General features: G+C 35.9%; 1 protein-coding gene and 1 long non-coding RNA gene across 2 annotated transcripts; both read right to left on the reverse strand.

The window, feature by feature from the left end:
* Nucleotides 1–364: 364 nt before the first annotated feature.
* On the reverse strand, nt 365–13,514 carry LOC126832497 (pre-mRNA-processing factor 40 homolog A). The gene is made up of 16 exons (XM_050563293.2): nt 13,408–13,514; nt 13,115–13,142; nt 12,206–12,397; nt 11,052–11,154; nt 10,183–10,320; nt 9,493–9,584; nt 8,932–9,040; nt 8,504–8,654; nt 7,615–7,748; nt 6,990–7,196; nt 5,718–5,834; nt 4,866–4,922; nt 4,345–4,425; nt 3,287–3,463; nt 1,517–1,639; nt 365–382 (listed from the first exon to the last, which is right to left on the reverse strand). Exons 3-16 carry the CDS (start codon nt 12,304–12,306, stop codon nt 365–367), a joined length of 1,608 nt encoding a protein of 535 aa, XP_050419250.1. The 5' UTR covers nt 12,307–12,397; nt 13,115–13,142; nt 13,408–13,514.
* Nucleotides 13,515–14,689: 1,175 nt separating this feature from the next.
* Nucleotides 14,690–18,603, reverse strand: LOC126831608 (uncharacterized). Its single transcript, XR_007684209.2, has 5 exons — nt 18,576–18,603; nt 17,676–17,732; nt 17,196–17,289; nt 16,546–16,635; nt 14,690–14,700 (listed from the first exon to the last, which is right to left on the reverse strand). It is a non-coding gene; the product is annotated as an uncharacterized LOC126831608 (long non-coding RNA).
* Between the last annotated feature and the right edge of the window lie 1,145 nt (nt 18,604–19,748).

Here is a 19,748-nt window from a genome sequence, read left to right on the forward strand (position 1 = left end):
TCTTTAGCAGTGGGAGGAAACCGGAGGACCCGGAGAAAACCCACGAGGTTGGACAGGCGACCCTACTCCTTGTCACGTACAACCGAGAAATCAAAACCCCGCCAGTTGACTCAATGACAGACCGTGTGATAAAACGCGCGCACGTGCTAACCATTCAACCATTCCCCCCCAGTGAACTCGAGATCTCCTGGTTAGCAAGCGAGCATCTTCATCACTGAGCCACCGTGTCACCCCTCCATAACAAAGAAGCTCGATGTATGATATAACCATCGACTTTAAACTAATTCTTATTTTGTTGAATATTTAATACTCACAGATCTAGAAACATGTTTCTTCTTTTTAGCTTTTTTCTTGTGTTTTTTACTCAATTTTTCTTTTTCATCTTAAAATAGAAACCAAACATGAAAGTGTATTAAACAAAAGATAAATTGAATGGGGTTTAACGTCCACTCAACACAAACTAGGTCATTTCGGGATTAACATATGGTTCAATTTTTTTTTTCAATAATGCTCTTGTGAGTAGGGGTCTTCAGCCGTGGGAGGAAACCAGAGGTTGGAGAGGCGACCTTAATCCTTGTCACATACAACCAGGGAGTCGAACCCACGCCAGTTGACTCAATGACAGACCTTATGATACAATGTGCACACGGTAACCATTCGGCCATCCAACCCCTCACAATGTCTGGTTAAAACAGAACAGTACTTTGCTCTATTTGAGATAGAGAGAGAGAAATGGAGTTGAACGTCCTCTCGACACAAACTAGGTCATTTCAGGACTAACATATGGTTTAATTTTATTTCAATAATTTGTTTACACGTAGGGGTCTTTAGCAGTGGGAGGAAACCGGTGGACCCGGAGAAAACCCACGAGGTTGGACAGGCGACCCTACTCCTTGTCACGTACAACCGGGGATTCAAAACCACGCCAGTTGACTCAATGACAGGCTTTATGATACAGCACGTACATGCTAACCATTCGGCCATCCAACACCCCGCTCTATTTGAGACTAACATATCATATATTTTCTGTTTGCAATGCAGGGTTGTTTTTTTCACCTACTCTTCTTTGACTTCCTACCGTCAAGGGAAAGATAAATGGAAGAGAAAGAGAGAGAGAGAGAGAGAGAGAGAGAGAGAGAGAGGGGTTTAAGTCGTAATGTTCTGCTCCTAATGGAGACCGCACAAGATATGTAGTATGCTTTGAGGAAAATTTTGTCCGGACAGTGGAGCTATTATGGCCCAACTTTTAAGGGATCATTACATGCATGCCAATGTGTAGATGGGACCTTGGTTTTTCCTCCGATCCGAACAACTATACGTTGTCCCTTGCCAGGCCTTCGGTCATGCACCAAAGACAAGGGGGAACCACGCCGGACAATTTCTCGGTCGACACAGGGGTGAAACGTGGGATCTTCAGATTAGCGAGCCAACGTCTCACACACTGCGCCACGGTGGCTCTTGATCACTGTTGAGCAAGTTCAAGTTTAAATAAGTTGATTTGATTGGTTGTTAATACATAAATAAAACAAGCAAGATATTTACCCGATTGTGAACCAGGACTGGGTGATCTGGACTCCGATCTCGTCTTTTTCTTTGATTTACGTGATTTGTATTTCACAGAATCTGTTTCTGATTCACTCTAGAAATATACAAACATTCCAAATATACAAACATTTCAAATATATAAACATTCCAAATATACAAACATTTCAAATATATAAACATTCCAAATATACAAACATTTCAAATATATAAACATTCCAAATATACAAACATTTCAAATATATAAACATTCCAAATATACAAAGTTATAATGACTGTCTATTGATCTGGGCGTTATATACTCTTACAATATGTGACTTCTATGATTAGTTTATACATATTGTCGGCTCACATGAATGCGATTAAAATGTCCGACAATGCAGAAGCCACGAAGTTAACACGAAGATTAAAATTATAATGGATTGATGAATAGTTCGACAAAGGGGAAACAATGGCTTCTGTTTAAGATTAGATTGATGAATTGTCCGACAAAGGATTAAGTCAGTCAATCAAGGCAGATTAAGTAGTTAATCAAGGTAGGTTTATAGACCGTATAACACGATCAATACGTTGATCACTTAATTACCTAATCAATCCAGCGTATTATCGACGATAATCTGGTTGAGTGGTAGTTATACACTCAGTAAACTATATTAATTTCGGAATTTTGAATATTATTCACCTTGTCTTGATGTCCGATTGGGCATTTTCCCGGTCGGACAATTTTGGGCGTTTTGAAAAAAGATTCGGACAAGTCCGGAATATACGGGCAAAATCCCATCACTGATACAAACATTACAAAAATTCCAAATATATACAAACATTCTAAATAAATACAAAAAATGATGTAGTCAGTACATAAATACAGCAGAGAGAGAGAGAGAGAGAAATATGGGGTTTAACCACCACTCGACACAAACTAGGTAATTTTGATCCTAACATATGGTTCAATCTTATTTCAGTAATTCGCTTGCGTGTAGGGGTCTTTAGCAGTGGGAGTAAACTGGAGAACCCGGAGAAAACCCACCAGGTTGGATACAGTCCAGACAATACAAAATAATATGGAAATCAAAATGCCACGGGTTCTTTAACATTCATGCCAGATTTTTCTTCCTATCCTAACAAACTGTCATTGTTTCTTGTCAGGCTCGCTGTCCTTCAACACAGACAAGGGCTGATAACCCATGAGGAATTTTCTCAGCCAACAACAGTATTTAACTTAGAGTGATTTGTTATTGAGCCATTGTTTTAACTTCGAGTGATTGTTACTGAGCCATTGTTTTAACTTCGAATCATTGTTACTGAGCCATTGTTTTAACTTCGAGTGATTGTTACTGAGCCATTGTTTTAACTTCGAGTGATTGTTACTGAGCCATTGTTTTAACTTCGAGTGATTGTTACTGAGCCATTGTTTTAACTTCGAGTGATTTTTACTGAGCCATTGTTTTAACTTCGAGTGATTGTTACTGAGCCATTGTTTTAACTTCGAGTGATTGTTACTGAGCCATTGTTTTAACTTCGAGTGATTGTTACTGAGCCATTGTTTTAACTTCGAGTGATTGTTATTGAGCCATCGTTTTAACTTAGAATGATTGTTACTGAGCCACCGTTTTAACTAAAGGGTGATTGTTACTGAGCCCTTGTTTTAACTTTGTTAAATACTATTGTTGGCCGAGAAAATTCCTCATGGATTATCAGCCCTTGTCTATTAAATAGACACATCAAAAAACCTTAAACAACTTACAGATAAAGACCGGGACCTAGATCGTCTATTTTTATGTTTTTTAGACTTCTTTTTCTTTGGGTGATGATGACCGCATGTTTCCTCTAAGGCCAGGGTGTATTCTTTATAAAGTCGGATTCTCTCGGACTCAAGGGTTATTATATCAAAACCTGGTTCACGTTCAACTCTTTGTCGAGCCTTTAAAATAAACATCAATACATATAATCAATCAAAATGATCAGCTAGGCCACTTCAATCACTGATAACAATGACATCGATGCGACTTAATGAACCACAAATATTAACTTTTTTCCTCTGACAAATTAAATTTTAAAACATTTTTTTGATGTATTAGAAAAATAAATAAAGACGGACGGTTGACGTATTTGTAGGTAAAAATTATTTCCTATTTAGTGTAAATGGGTATTAAAATAAGTAAAAGGCACCATTCTGCCTGGACCAGTAACGTCTTATGTAAACAATGCACACCCCATTGAGTCAATGATTGACGCCGCGTGCTGTGACATCACGTGTTGAAGGCAGTCATCTTTTACAAACAGATTGATAATCAATAAGACTCGTCATGCACCCCATTGTAAATCAACAACTTGTTAAATTTGTCTTGATCGAACAACAAAATTAAATTAATAATAAAATACAAAGAAAAAGATTTAGTCATTAATATTTTATACCACTGAACAACAAAATCTAAGTTAATTTGTTTCCATGGGAATACAAACATTAATATCTGAAGACGCCTATAGAAGGCAGCCAGCTAGCTTATATGACTTAATGTATGTCAGAATGAAGTAAAGTGGAGAATTTTTTACCTGGACGTATATTTTATTTATTTATGTATTTATCTACCGTAAACATATAGAGAGAGATTTACTCCTATATAGATTTACTGAAACTGAATTTGAAAATAGCAATCGGTAAATATTTTGTCAGAAATTTATTTGGACAGCTAATTGATGAAGATTTTTCATATGATGACTGATGTGAAGTTGACGTTGGGTGTTCGCTGTGAAATTTTACTAGTTATTATATAAATATGACTAGTTATTGTGTAAACTCACCTCATCCCATGGCGTATCAAATTCTATCTGAGGTTCAGCTTGTTTTAATAAAGTTTTAAACGCATTTTCTAACTTCTTCAGCTGAAATAAATAATATTTGTATATTTTGAGGTTCTGATTACATGTCGGTTGAGGTTATAGACAGACAGAGAAATGGGGTTTAATGTCCACTCGACACAAAATTAGTCATTTCAGGACTAACATATGGTTCAATTTTATTTTAATAAATCACTTTGGGAGGAAACCGGAATATCTGGAGAAAACGCACGAGACTGGACAGGCGACCCTACTCCTTGTTACGTACAACCGGGGAATCGAAACCACGCCAGTTGACTCATTAACAGACCTTATGATACAGCACACATACTAACGATACGACCATGCAAACCCCACAAGAATCGAAGAGTATTTCAAGTATAATTCATATGACCTACAATCTAAAAGTGTAAAATAATTGAAATAATTTAAAAGTGTAAAATAACTTTAAACTGCAAAATAATTTTAATTCAAGTTTTTTTTACCTTTCTAGCTTCTTCTTTTAATCGTTCCTTTTCCCTGGCTTCAGCTTTTTCTATCAACTATAATAAAACATTCAACGATTGTAACAGCAATCTAAAAAGAACTAATTAACCAAAGTGACCACCTCCTTTCCATGTCTTAAAATCAACACATCATTAAAAATAAACAGACTTGATCTAATTGTGGACACAGAGAGAGAAATGGGTTCCAACACAAACTAGGTCATTTCATTATTAAACTAGATATTATAAATTGAGAGAGAGAGAGAGAGAGAGAGAGAGAGAGAGAGAGAGAGTTACAGGACCAACACATGGTTCAGTTTTTTTTCAATCATTCCTTTGCACATAGGGGTCTTTAGCAGTGGGAGGAAACCGGAGGACCCAGAGAAAACTCCCGAGGTTGGACAGGCGACCCTATTCCTTGTCACATACAACCCGGGGAATCGAAACCACGCCAGTTGACTCAATGACAGACCTTATGATACAACGCGCACACGCTAACCACATCAAGTTGTAAAATTTCTATCAAGAACTTTGTTCACAAGATTACAGAACTTCAAACGTAAAGGGTAAGATAAATTTATAATTGAAGAACTTTGATTGGGTTCTTTTCTTCGTCATGACCAACAATGCCTGAAAGCCTTAATAGATCCTTAAAATCTGTAGACAGGTGAATATGGGAGTTGGCTAGACAGGTGACACATGTGACAATAGATCCTTAGAACCTGTAGACAGGTGGATACAGGAGTTGGACAGATGGACACAGGTGACAAAAGATCCTTAAAACCTGTAGACAGGTGGATACAGGAGTTGGACAGACAGGTGGATACAGGTGTAAAGAGAGAAATGACTTACACTGTTATAGGTGAGTTTAATATTACCAGAATCAAGACTAGCAGAACGTTTATCATTATTAATTATAACGCTAAATTCATCAAAAACTGTATTAACTTCTACACCAAATCCTTTATCCTTAAAAACACAAAAACATATTCATCCTTAAACATAAATATTCATTCAATTATCCTTTATCCTAATAAACAGAAACATATTCATCCTTAAACATAAATATTCATTTAATTATCCTTTATCCTAATAAACAGAAACATATTCATCCTTAAACATAAATATTCATTTAATTATCCTTTATCCTAATAAACAGAAACATATTCATCCTTAAACATAAATATTCATTTAATTATCCTTTATCCTAATAAACAGAAACATATTCATCCTTAAACATAAATATTCATTCAATTATCCTTTATCCTAATAAACAGAAACATATTCATCCTTAAACATAAATATTCATTCAATTATCCTTTATCCTAATAAACAGAAACATATTCATCCTTAAACATAAATATTCATTTAATTATCCTTTATCCTAATAAACAGAAACATATTCATCCTTAAACATAAATATTCATTTAATTATCCTTTAACCTAATAAACAGAAACATATTCATCCTTAAACATAAATATTCATTTAATTATCCTTTAACCTAATAAACAGAAACATATTCATCCTTAAACATAAATATTCATTTAATTATCCTTTATCCTAATAAACAGAAACATATTCATCCTTAAACATAAATATTCATTTAATTATCCTTTATCCTAATAAACAGAAACATCTATCCTTAAACATTCATTCAATAATGCTTGTAAATTGGACACTCATTATCAAAATTGAATGGTCAGCTTTAAGCTGGACACAAGTACACATTAGATGATTTTTGGTGATTTTAAATGATTTTTAAACAAAGATTTGATATTGAATTAATGTGAAAGAAATTAGTGCTAGATACACAAGATTAAACGATACCCAGATTACAGTAATAGGTGTTAATGGCTTTTGCCCGTGTCCTGTTTGTAGCACCTGCAGCTGATTCCAATTGTTGATAAATTGTGAAAAGACATTTGTCCTGTTCATGCCACACATATTTTATTTTCTCTTCTTCGTGAACACGATAAAAATTTTCTTCAGGAACTATATGAAATGAAATGTGGTTTTATGCACGTCAGCTCCAACCGGGCTATATTGCGCTCTTCAGGAAAAAGACTAAGTACTTGGTTGTATTATTCACCAGCTTTTAGTGTCAATTTTTTTAATTAACTTACCCTTAATATTTCTTTCACTATTTTTTTCTCATCGTGGAATCTGGCCTTTAAATCTTCTACGTAAAATTTAAACAGGTCAAGGGGAGTTGACCCTGGTTGACCCAACATGTTGGTAAAACGAACATCTTGACAAATAACAGGATATAAATCCATCCATAATGACATGGAATTTAATTTACCCTTGTCATGAAGTTCATCTAACAATACCTGTAAAATATAAACATACAATAGATTTGACTTAACCCTGCATGTTCCACTGAACCGTGGACGATACACTGAACCATGCATGATCCATTGAACCATGGAGGATGCATTGAACCGTGGATGATACATTTTACCCTTGATGAATCATCTAACCCGGGATGTTAATTTTAACCATGTTTGATACAGGGGATGATAAGTTTAACCTTGTTTGATACCGGGGATGATGAATTTAATTGTGGATGAATCTTGGCTGATACACTGATGATACATCTAACAATGGATGATCCACTGAATTGTGCATGATACATACAACCAAGAAAGTTACATTATAACCATTGAAGATACATTTAATCAGGGGATAATACACTGGACCATGGAAGATACATTTAAACAGATAAGATGGAGATAATTAAAGACCTACGAGGAAACTTTCTCTATTTTTACGTTGCTGTCTTTTGACTCGTCTTCTCTCTCGTTCTTTATCGTCATCATTTTCTTGTTCCAGCAGACGGATATGATCCTCGAAACAAATCAGCGCATCTTCCTTGTCCATACCTAAAATAAATACGACAACTGATCAAAATACAGGTCAAGATTTCATTTAGTTTTATATACTTACAATGCAAATGCCTACCCACAATTCCAAGAGCCACCCGTTTAGAGCTTGTAACTCAACAGAACATTTGATTGGCTAATCGATCACATTAACCAGAACGTGGGCTATTTAACAACTCTTCCAGATCCTGGTGTGAAAACAAGTAAAACGAAATTTTGAACTATAAACAAGAAGCGAAATAGAATCCGTATTCTAATCAGACTGGATACACATGTATCTTATATACCACATCTGATATACAACATCTAATATACCACATCTTATATACCACAGCTGATATACCACATCTGATATACATGTATCTAATATACCACATCTGATATACATGTATCTGATATACTACAGCTGATATACATGTATCTAATATACCACATCTGATATACATGTATCTGATATACCATATCTGATACACATGTATCTGATATACCACATCTGATATACATGTATCTAATATACCACATCTGATATACATGTATCTGATATACCACAGCTGATATACATGTATCTTATATACCACAGCTGATATACATGTATCTAATATACCACATCTGATATACATGTATCTAATATACCACATCTGATATATATGTATCTAACATACCACAACTGATATACCACATCTGATATACAAATATCTTATATATCTGTATATACAAGATATACACAATAAACTCAAGCAAGAGTTGATACTTACTGCCGAGATCAGGATCATCTGTAAATCTCTGATTATCCACCAACATCTGTTGTAACTCTGACCACGACGTACTGTGAGTTAGATTGGGCATGCTGTCTAAAATCTCGGAAAATACTTTTATGTTTCTTTTTCTGAGTGTCTTGGCCTCTTCCTGAAATCAAACAACACAAGATCATGTTTAACTAGGAAAGGTAGAAAAACATGAGCTGAATAGAATCTTGAACAAATAAGTACGGGATCTCCAAATTCAAGAAGAACAGAAGCTGTATGACGAGGAGATGTTTTTAATGTAAGGCTCGTTTTCCATTTACATGTTTCGGCATATACAAGTTTTCATTAGTTGCATGGAAACGGTCCTATTAATTTTTCATAGGTGAAAACGCGTACATATATTAGTAGAGAAAGACATTTCATATAGAATCACTAACCTTTTCTCGTTTAGCTAATAAATGTACGACATCATCAAATAAATCACGTCTGTCTCTATCACTGACAGTTCTCCAGATTTCTTCATCTCCAAATATATTATCAGCTTTCCTATTAAAAAAAAATTATATAATTAATGCGATTTATTTTCTGTATATTTTATATCAATAAACAAATTATGAATAGTATTACAATACTAAACTTAGGCTGTCTGTCTACAGTTAGCTCCCCTTGAGAAACCAGGCACTACTAGGCCAATGAAATGAGGTTTAACTTCCTACTGTTCTGCACTGACACGGCTAATGAAGACGGGCATATGTCATACAGCTGTGTGCTATGAGGGAAATTTTGTCAAAGAATCTTTTACGTTCACGTCAATGTGTACAAGGGGACTTGCTGACAAGGGGGAACCACATTGGAAAATCCAAATGAATTTTATCGGCCAACACAGGGATCGAACACGGGACCTCGAGGTTAGCGAGTCAATGTTTTACTCACTGAGCCACCATGGCTCCCCGAGATTCTAAATCAATAAAGAGAATATAAAAGATGGCAGAACAAACCAGTATTTTATAGATGAGTTTATTTTATCGCTAGTCAGCAGAAATTTCTCCAAATCTTCCTTCGCTTGTTTTGCTCGTAACCTTTGTTCTTCCTGTAAATAAAACAAAATATTATTCGACTGGTTCAATACTGACTATCACGTGGGGGAGACAGTGTATACGTCATTTAATATCGGAACACTTGGTACCGCCAGCTTTACCGACATGTCCACATGTTTGATAAAGTCAGGTAGGGACCAGAATCTGAATGAAAAATCTAAAAACAAAATAATCCTGGAACCTTTGAAACTTGGAGACAAAACTGAGAACCGACTAGTTTCTTTCAACAACAGTCTCCCTGGCCATATTACAAGTTTACTAAAACAATTGAAACAGGGTATAGGTGCTCTAGAAACAGTAAGCATATGCCACTGTAACCCAGGTATCATTTAATCTTGTGTATCTAGCACTAATTTCTTTCACATATGTTTAATATCAAATTTTTGTTTAAATATTTGTAAAAACCGTTTAAAATCACCAAAAATCATCTAATTTGTACTTCTGTCCAGTTTAAAGCTGACCATTCAATTTTGATAATGAGTGTCCAATTTACAAGTATTTTAATTTCTCAATCACTTTATATTGATTAATGTTTTGACACCTGGGTTACAGTGTGCTGTCTTGTAAATATAAAATATAATTGAATTTTACCTTTTCTTCTTTAGCCCTTTGTGTTTTATATTCATTAAATGCCTGTTTCTTTTCGTTTAAATGTTTCAATGCTCCGTAACGAGGGTCGTTGATAATCTGTTTCATTGCCTGTTCCCATGGCACTGTGGATGGCACTTCCTGTATAATAAATAAATGTAAATGATGTCATAAGTCAACTGATTAAGAAAGATTAAAGTGGAATTTATTGGGTTAAATTTTAATCTGTTATGGTATGGATTGACATTTTGATATTCACAAATATCAATCACTAGGTTTGGCGGTTATACAATTATTTCTTAAACTTAAAGTGGGCAGATTTGTAAACAGGCCCTAAGCCTTGAAGGGGGGGGGGGGGGGGGGGGGCAAATGGTTAGCGTGCGCATTGTATCACATTAGATCTGTCATTGAGTCAACTGGCATGGTTTCGATACTCGGGTTGTACGTGACAAGGAATAGGGTCACCTGTCCAACCTTGTGTGTCTTCTTTGGGTCCCCCAGTTTCCTCCCACTGCTAAAGACCCCTACGCGCAAGTGAATTATTGAAATATGTTAGTCCTGAAATGATTTAGTTTGTGTCAAGGGGACGCTAAACCCCTATCTCTCTCACTCCTAATTCTTAGTCTCAACCCGAATAAAACTTTTAATGATTAAGATAAAATCACGGGTACATTATCTCCTGACTTGGTTTTAATCAAATCAAAATCAGTGCGCATATTAATCCAGATTTTTTTTCTACTTGTCATTTTAAAATATTACTTGGATTCGACAAGTATTATTTCGAGCCCTGGTACACAGAGCTTAACTCTAACAGGAAAAATGTTTAGGCCTATCAGGATAAGTCTCTGTAGCCAGATCTATAAATAACTTACTCTTTCTTTTAACAAACTTTTAAACGCTTCAATGGCCTCTTTTTTATTCTTAAACACCAGGGGAGCTTCTTTCTTTGGTGGTTCTTCTTCTTCACTTTCAGAACTAAAGCAACAAAAATAGAAATAAATAAATGATAATTCCCACATTCACAAATGGAAATGGGTTTAATATTTCAAATAAATACCGTACGTAAGACATTATGAGACTAACACATGGTACATGTACAATGGGTGGGGCGTAACATTATGAGACTAACACATGGTATATGTGTGATGCGTGGTGGGTGATATTATGAGACTAACACATGGTACGACGTGTAGGAGGTGACATTATAAGACTAACACATGGTACATGTACGACGTGTAGGAGGTGACATTATAAGACTAACACATGGTACATGTACGATGCGTGGGAGGAGACATTATGAGACTAACACATGGTACATGTACAATGGGTGGGAGGTGACATGAGACTAACACATGGTACTTGTGCAATGCATGGCAGGTGAAGTTTGCTTACAGACCAATGTTGCTGCTTGTCCTTTTTTAAATCCAACTCTCTTTGAACAGATTTTAACTTTATTTTACAATGTTTTATTCTCAACCTCCTCAGTAACATGACATAATAAGCTATCAATAACTTTAAACATTGTCAATAAATGTTAACAAACAATTCATGTAATTTCTGTGTCTGGAGCCGCTGTGGTTCAGTGAATAAGATGCTGGCAAACTAACCAGGAAATCTCAGGTTTACTACTGGTGTTGACCGAGAAAGTTCCTCTGGATTTTTCGACGCGGTTTATCCTTGTCAAAGTTTCTTTTACGTCTCATCGAAACGACTAGATGCTGTCTTTGCCAGGCCCTTCATTAGGCACCCACTGACATGTGGTAACAACGCTGGAAAATTCACAGGTAACTTTCTTGACCAGTACAGGGATCAAACCCCAGACCCCTGGTTAACAAGCTAACATCTTATTCACTAAGCCACAACAACATTCACCGAAACGGGGGAAAGCCACGCTGGACAATTTGAGGGAACTTTCTCGACCCTTACCGGGATCGAACAGCAGACCTTCTGCTTACTGCTTAGTAAACTTGCACCTCATTACGAAACAAATATAGTATAATTATAAACTAGAACCAAATTAACAAACCTGCTGTCTGGAATTTCTATTTTATTTGGAATCTCGACTACAGGTTGAACAACTGCTGGGCCAGCAGGTGGTAGTTCTATAGAAGCTAGTGTAGCTTGCATCGCTTGTTCAATGGCCGACGAAGGTGCTGACACTTTCGGTAGAATCGGTGGCGTGGACACACCCGTTGGTGCAACACTCACAGGGGCAGATCTGATAAAAAAAAAAATAAATAATCCATTTAACCAATTGTTTCATTTCCAAATTGATGTAGACGACTTCTACCAGATATCATCGAACGCTCATTTAATTATTCTAGTAGTTAGTGCAGGAGAAATCTCACTACACACAAGACGGACAACATATAGACAGTGCAAGAAATAACAAATATCAAATCAAGTGAATGGATCTGTGTTCATGACCTTTAACATCTCGACCTATAACCTCTAAATGGATCCAGGGGTCATCATTTGATTAAATTTAAATGATCAATGTTTGCTTTGCTTTGGGTGCTTTTTTCAGATTTCTAGAGATTGAGAAGATATTTTTCATTTCGCTTTATTTACTTTTAATTGTTAGATATTTGCATTAAATATTTCTTATAGTAAACAGGAGAACTGAACAAATGACACTGAAAAAACAAATTGAGAAAGTGGTAAGAAATGTAAATTTAAACCATTTTCGTCGATTTTATACAAACAGGACAATAAAAATTGTCAGGCATAAGGAGGAAGATGAATGAACTAGGTTCTTGGGTAACCAAAAGGGGGAAGAAGGAACAGAGAGATAAGACTATAGATAGAATCAACTAGGTCGATGGAAAACCAAATGAGATGAATTAATGGGGGTTTGGATCTGTAAAATTTTCATGAGACCATGCTACGAATTTACAAGGTCAATGTACGATATAAGAAATTAAATATTACTCACTGTCCACTCAATTGTCTGGCTACAAGAGCTGAAATATACAGATAAATTAATTCATATATTTTTATTTTTTAATCAGTGGTTATGTATTTAGATTCTTGTCTGTCAAGGTAATATATCTTTGACATGCTGCTTTTATTTTCTATAAATTACAGGCCATCATGTAGAAGACTGACTGGATAATTTCCTCTATCAATAACATGCTACATGTAGAGAACAGACTGGGTAATTTCCTCTTGATCCACTAAACCCACTTGTTTTATTATTCTATCCAACAGAAGAATTAGCCATCTTACCTTCTAAATCCTCTAAATCTTTAGGTTTTGTCCATTTACTTTCTTTAGTTTGTGAATTATGATAATAAACTTTACCGCTGTCTGATTTATATTCCTTCCACGGACATTGTGATAATAATTTCTAAAATATAAAAACGAATAAATGAGTTGAAATGAAATGGGGTGTAACGTCCTACTTTTCTACTGGGCTAACGAAGACCGGCATCTTCCATAAACAGTGTTCTATGAGGTAAATTTTGCCTGGACAGAAGCGCTACGGCCTACACTTATATCGAATTCCAACTATCTATTCTTTTACGGGCAAGCCAATATGTCTCCACGACACATTGTTTTTTTGCCCGATCCGAATGACAGTGAAAACGGACTACAAATAGTTGACCAATAGGATGACCGTCTGTCTGGAGTTATATATTCCTGTAAACGTAGGTTGATATTTAAAGATCAAGTTTTGATTGTGTAAAACCGATATACGTACCTCAGCATCTGATTTAAGTTCATCTGGTTTCTCCCAGCTCGATTGTTTCGTGAGATTATTATAGTAATATGTTCTACCATCTGGTGCTTTATGTTCAGACCAGGTCTTCTGTAATAAAAAAATAAACAAAAATCAACTGAAGTGGGGGTTAACATAACATCCTATTGTTATCCTATTCAGGGTTACCCAAGACGGGAATACACCATACAATGTGCTAGGAGGGAAATTTTGCAGCAGCACTACAACCTACTCATCATATCAAATTCCAACTGTCAAGGGTTCTTTTATGTACATGTGTACATGGAACCTCGGTTTTTCGTCCCATCCAAACAACTAGACAGCTGTCCTTGTCCTTTGCCATGCCCTCACTCCTACAGCACTGACAACATAGGGATCTTACTCACCGAGCCACTGTGGCTCCCCCTTCTGTAATAATAAGTGAGAGAGAGAGAGAAATGGGGTTTAACATCCACTCGACACAAACTAGGTCATTTCGGGACTAACATATGGTTTGATTTTATTTCAATAATTCGCTTGCGCATAGGGGTCTTTAGCAGTGGGAGGAAACCGGAGGACCCGGAGAAAACCCACGAGGTTGGAGAGGCAATAATAAGTGTATATACGTCTAGTTTAATTGTTGAAAGTGAGAAAAAAAGTGATATCTTGATACCGCACGACGACGTTAGTCTGAGTGTTGTATGGATATATTACTCACTGCATTAAACAACCTAATATACAGACATTATCTCGCAAGTACATTTCAATGAAATTGTCATTTTATTTCATAAATGTAAATAATTGTCTTACCTTATCTGAATCTGAAAAGAGAAAATGAAAATAAATTACATTTTTATTTATTTGACTAAAAGATTGTAACATTGGTCAGTTTGCCAGCCCATCATCTTCAATAGAAGGCTTAATCTCGCCTTAACTACGTACATCTTATCAAGCCCTTCACGTAATACCCCGCATATTTTGGCACTATTTTTGATTGGGTATAAGCCCAGCTTGTGATCCTATCAGATTCCTTCGTTAAAAATATTGTTACGATTATCAAGTCTCGCGCTTATAGCTAAAATGTCTACATGTGACAATCGAGTTGCAAAGTTCAAGGTTCGATCAATGTCAAGGTTGCTGGAAATCATACCTTATCAACAAAGAGTTTCTATGGAGGCCGCCATATTTGTTTACAGTGTGTTGTGTGCGACGACCACTGATTGGACAATGCTAATTGATCACGTGTAAACACAACGAGCGCAAAATTTCGGGAATTGCCCAGTTCTGAAGCAATGGTTAGATATTGTAAAACTCGCGATCGTTGCTTCAGGAACATGCCAGCCCATAAGACCAGGATCCAATTCTATTTGGGAAACATTCTGAACATCTGAGACACGCTATCTGTGATAAAAGGCGTGACGCATTCTGAACATCTGAGACACGCTACCTGCGGAGAAGTATCTCAGACACAGTCAGTAGCCATGATATCCATATCACGTGATCTACACATCACAGATCATGACATTGGCGTCAATGGGTCATGAGGTCAACATTGTAAACAATAGGTTTATCTTCAGCATTGTGTCCGTTGCACCCATAAAGACTATATAATTCGTACAGTCCCAACATGTTTTCTCTTCTTCCAATGATTTTTCACAAAAATAACATCTACAACTCATAGAATTGACGTTGTCTTCAATGACAGCGTCTGCGAGGGTTGTTCATAGAGGCCGCCATATTGCACTATTTTGTGCGTCGGTCGGGTCTATTTCAGATATACACAATCAATTCTGTTGATATTTTTAGCGTTGGGATTGACTAATAGTTAATGTGTTTCAGTTCTAAAACAAATATTTTAAACTTTAACGCAAATTTAGAAAATAGCCAAATTCTGGCTGGGATTACTGAGCAAAATGGGCATTCACTGTATACGTGCGAAAAAAAAGCTAGCCACCAAATTTTCGTACGTCAGTTACGTACGTATGTGAAAGTGATATACTGATTTGGATTGATCTGTTGGCAATCAACTTGTTTCCTGATTTTGGGTCACTACATATGTATGTGAACAACAGTGGAGTATGAAAAGTAACTATATCTCAACACAGCATTATTTATAGACCTAAAAACTTTCCATGACAACAAATCAATATAAAAAAATGATAATTTTATTTAAAATCCCTATCAAAGAGTTCTTGTCAATTTAATAAAATAAATCAAATGGGTGTTTTTATATAGCGTCTATTTGTGGATTCGGCACTTTACAAATGGATATATTATTATAGTTAATCATTTTATTGATAAGGTTTACAAAATGGGTGTTTTGTGTACTTTCTTTTTATAATAATCTTTTCTCTATAAATATGTGGATACGGTTAACAGAAGCAAGGACTATAGTGGAATACTTTATACACAGTTATAAGTGAAATAAAATTAAGTGGCACATCGTTATTAGTCAGGACGGAGCAGTAAAGTAGAATTTTTAAAAATCATTTCATTTGCAATACATATAATTGGCTTTTTGTTTTGGAGGTGTCTGAAGTTATGGAACATCAATTTATGGAATGACAATTTAACACATTTTATTGAAATAATTAAGATGTAGCAGCATTCTGCCATAATAAACCTTGATTAATACAAACAGAAACAATACCTTTCACAAGTCTTACCTAAACCTGGTTTAAACATTCCCATAGGTGGCATCATAGGTGGCATTCCAGGGAAACCTTGTGGTGGCAGGTTGGGAATAGGAGGAAACCCTAAAACATCAATAAACATATTTAACGAATCTTCAAACTACCTATTTAAGACCTCTATCCATACTGCACATTAAGTTAAATATAGACTTAAAGATGGATGCATGTTTCTGGCTTCAAATGTGACCTAAATTATTGTTTAGACATTTATTCACATGACTAGCCCATAATCAACTCTCTAGATCATCGGATAGCTTAGATATTGAGTGGATTAGACAATTCCAGTTTTATCTGTTATAAACCGGAGACTGCTGGTAAAGGAACTGACAATCAAGACTTCGTTCATTATCATGACAATGCTACTTGACAATCAAGACTTCATCTATTAAATTAATATCATGGCAATGATAGTTGATATTCGAGAATATTAACTGTGGGCAGAATATAGTAATGCAACTGAAATTTCAATATATTCAATTTTCATTTTCATTTTTTGAACCATCACAGCAAGAACGGCCAACTCTTTCTCTAAATCTTGCAATCCACATTATTAAATTTCTATGTTAGAGGGTTATTTCCATGTTAAATGTTTATTTCTGACATCATGAGAAAATATGTCTAACCTGGAGGCATCATAGACGGGTCACCTGGAGGTCCGCCCATATTTGGAGGGATAAAACCGGGGGGTGGAGCACCACCTGGTCCTGTTGGGGGCATCTAAAAATTAAATACAAATATTAATCAATAAATACATAAATGCTATCAAAATTTAATATGAAATTGATTTGGATAGATCCTTCTTTTGTGTCTTCTGGGGACATTGATATTAAAGGCCAGGTCATGTGGTATTAAATACTCACTGACTATATTACAATAATTCTTAAAAGAATAACAGTTTTCTGTACTGATAAATAGAAAAGTTGTCATCGTAAAAAATATGAATTTCAACATGTCTCTCTAAAATAAACAACACAACATTGCATATGTACATGCAAACGCACTCTACCATGACCCGATTCTCGTGTATACCTTGATGTACAGTTAGCATAAATTAAAATGTTGCAAATAACAATAATAATAATACACTTTAAAAGAAAACTTACAAAAGGGGGTCGCATCAATGGAGGGGGATTAACAGCTCCATTGTTAGGATTATTATTCTGAAAAAAAATCAAAATATTTAATTACTGTACGCAGTGCTACATGTTTATTCTCCTTTTTTCTTGAATCGCTTTTATTTATAATTGTTTATTGTATTAGTTTGTTTTTCAATTTGAGTGAAGCTCACGCTGTTTATTTCTTACAATGTCTGTGTAGTTTGTCTTGTCCACAGGTTTGTCTTGTCCCATCCCCAGTTTCGTCCTGTCTACAACGGCTTCATCTGTTTACAACTGATACAACGGCTTTATTTGTGTACAAAGTTTCGTAAAGATGTGGAACAGTTCCTGGTAATACAATGTACTGTGAAGGGACGGAGGAAAGGATGGACAGACATTTCTTTCAATATACCAGTACCACATTTTAACCAACCTTGCTGGATTTCAGGTCAAATTGTGTTAATAGATAATATTTGTTCTTGTGTTTGTACAGTTGACAATAACGCCAATCCGGCTAGACATAGAACAAAGATACTCAGTGCAGTCTTGCTGTTGTGACTGTTCATATTGGTTCTCAATAGAAGTCACAATTAATGTACATGCCAGTAGATCAATTTGGGTTAAAACTGATATTTGTGAAAACAATTCAATAACGATGCCAATGAGGTTTATAGTTAACGGATATATGAGGTGCTAGACAGTCACAGAGCCTGGTGTAATCTCAATCTGAAGACAAAACAATTAGCCCTATTTGGTGCTGAAAATATGATCAGTGATGCAAATGATTGTAATTGAAATTTTGTGGCGATATTCGACTATTTTAATGCTTGACAGAATGAAAATATAAGAGATGACTTGTGTTTTAGAGAAAAATAACATAACGTTCAGAAAACGCGTGAAACTTACCGCCATCTTGCCTTATTATCTCCCCTTTTTACAAAGGGAGCTAAATCCACTTCACAAACAGTAGTCTTGAATGTCCAAACATGTTATTAATGAGGAAACAGCCAATTCTTTGAGCACTTTGACTTGTATTTTATAAAAAAATTATTGATTATTTTCAGGGTAATTAGGAACTAATCTCTGATCATTTCTCATTTCATCAGCATTGTTGTAATTCTGTAGGCCTGCAGAGTTATTTCCCTTTAGAAGTGCCTATGATTGCAGTTAACAGCCATGTATTGTAAGGGGACAGTAGAAGAAAATGAAATGGGGTGTAAATGTCTTACTGTTCTGCACCGACTGGGCTTATTACGACGGGCATAGCCTACCGTGTCGTACGAATGAAATTTCGCTATAAGTGGGAAGCCATATGGTGGCTGAGTGGGTAAGACGCTGCCTTAATAGCGTGTTCGATCAATGCATTGGCCGAGAAAGCTCATCAGGAATTTTCGAAGTGATTTCCCCTTGCTAGTGGTGCAGGAGGCCAATGTGTACACAGGACCTTGGTTTTTGATCCCATCCAAACTACTAGTCACTTTGCCATGCCCTCTGTCTTACACCACTAATAAAGGGAAATAAATCACTCTGGAATATCCTGAGGAACTTTCTCGGCCATTTTGAGACTAAAATATGGTATTTTTCAATGGTTACGTGTGCAATAGGCCTACATGGGAGAGAATTTTGCCCTTACAACAGCGTTTTTACAGGTTTTTGTGCATGGGATAAAGCTTGGTTTTCTTCCAATCCAAAAGACTAGGTGCAATTTCACTGTCAGTCCAGCAGGCACTGTCCCTACAAGCGCCATCGCCGACATTGAAGAATCGAAACCGGGATCAGAATCTGGGACATTCTATAAATAGAACAGCACCGGTATATCTTATGATTTCACCCAGATAATATAATTGGTGACACCGGGTCTGTTTTATTTAACACTCGACTGGCTTCAAGTAGAAAGAGAGAGAGAGGTTTAACATCCACTTGACACAAACCAGATCATATCGGGACTAACATATAGTTTAATTTTATTTAACACTGGACTGGCTTCAAGTAGAAAGATAGAGAAAAAGGGTTTAACATCCACTCGACACAAACTAGGTAATTTTGGGACTAACCTGGTTCAATTTTATTTCAACTAGC

This window comes from Patella vulgata, chromosome 9 (genome assembly GCF_932274485.2).
Source record: "Patella vulgata chromosome 9, xgPatVulg1.2, whole genome shotgun sequence".
In the NCBI taxonomy this organism is placed as follows: Eukaryota; Metazoa; Mollusca; class Gastropoda; family Patellidae; genus Patella; species Patella vulgata.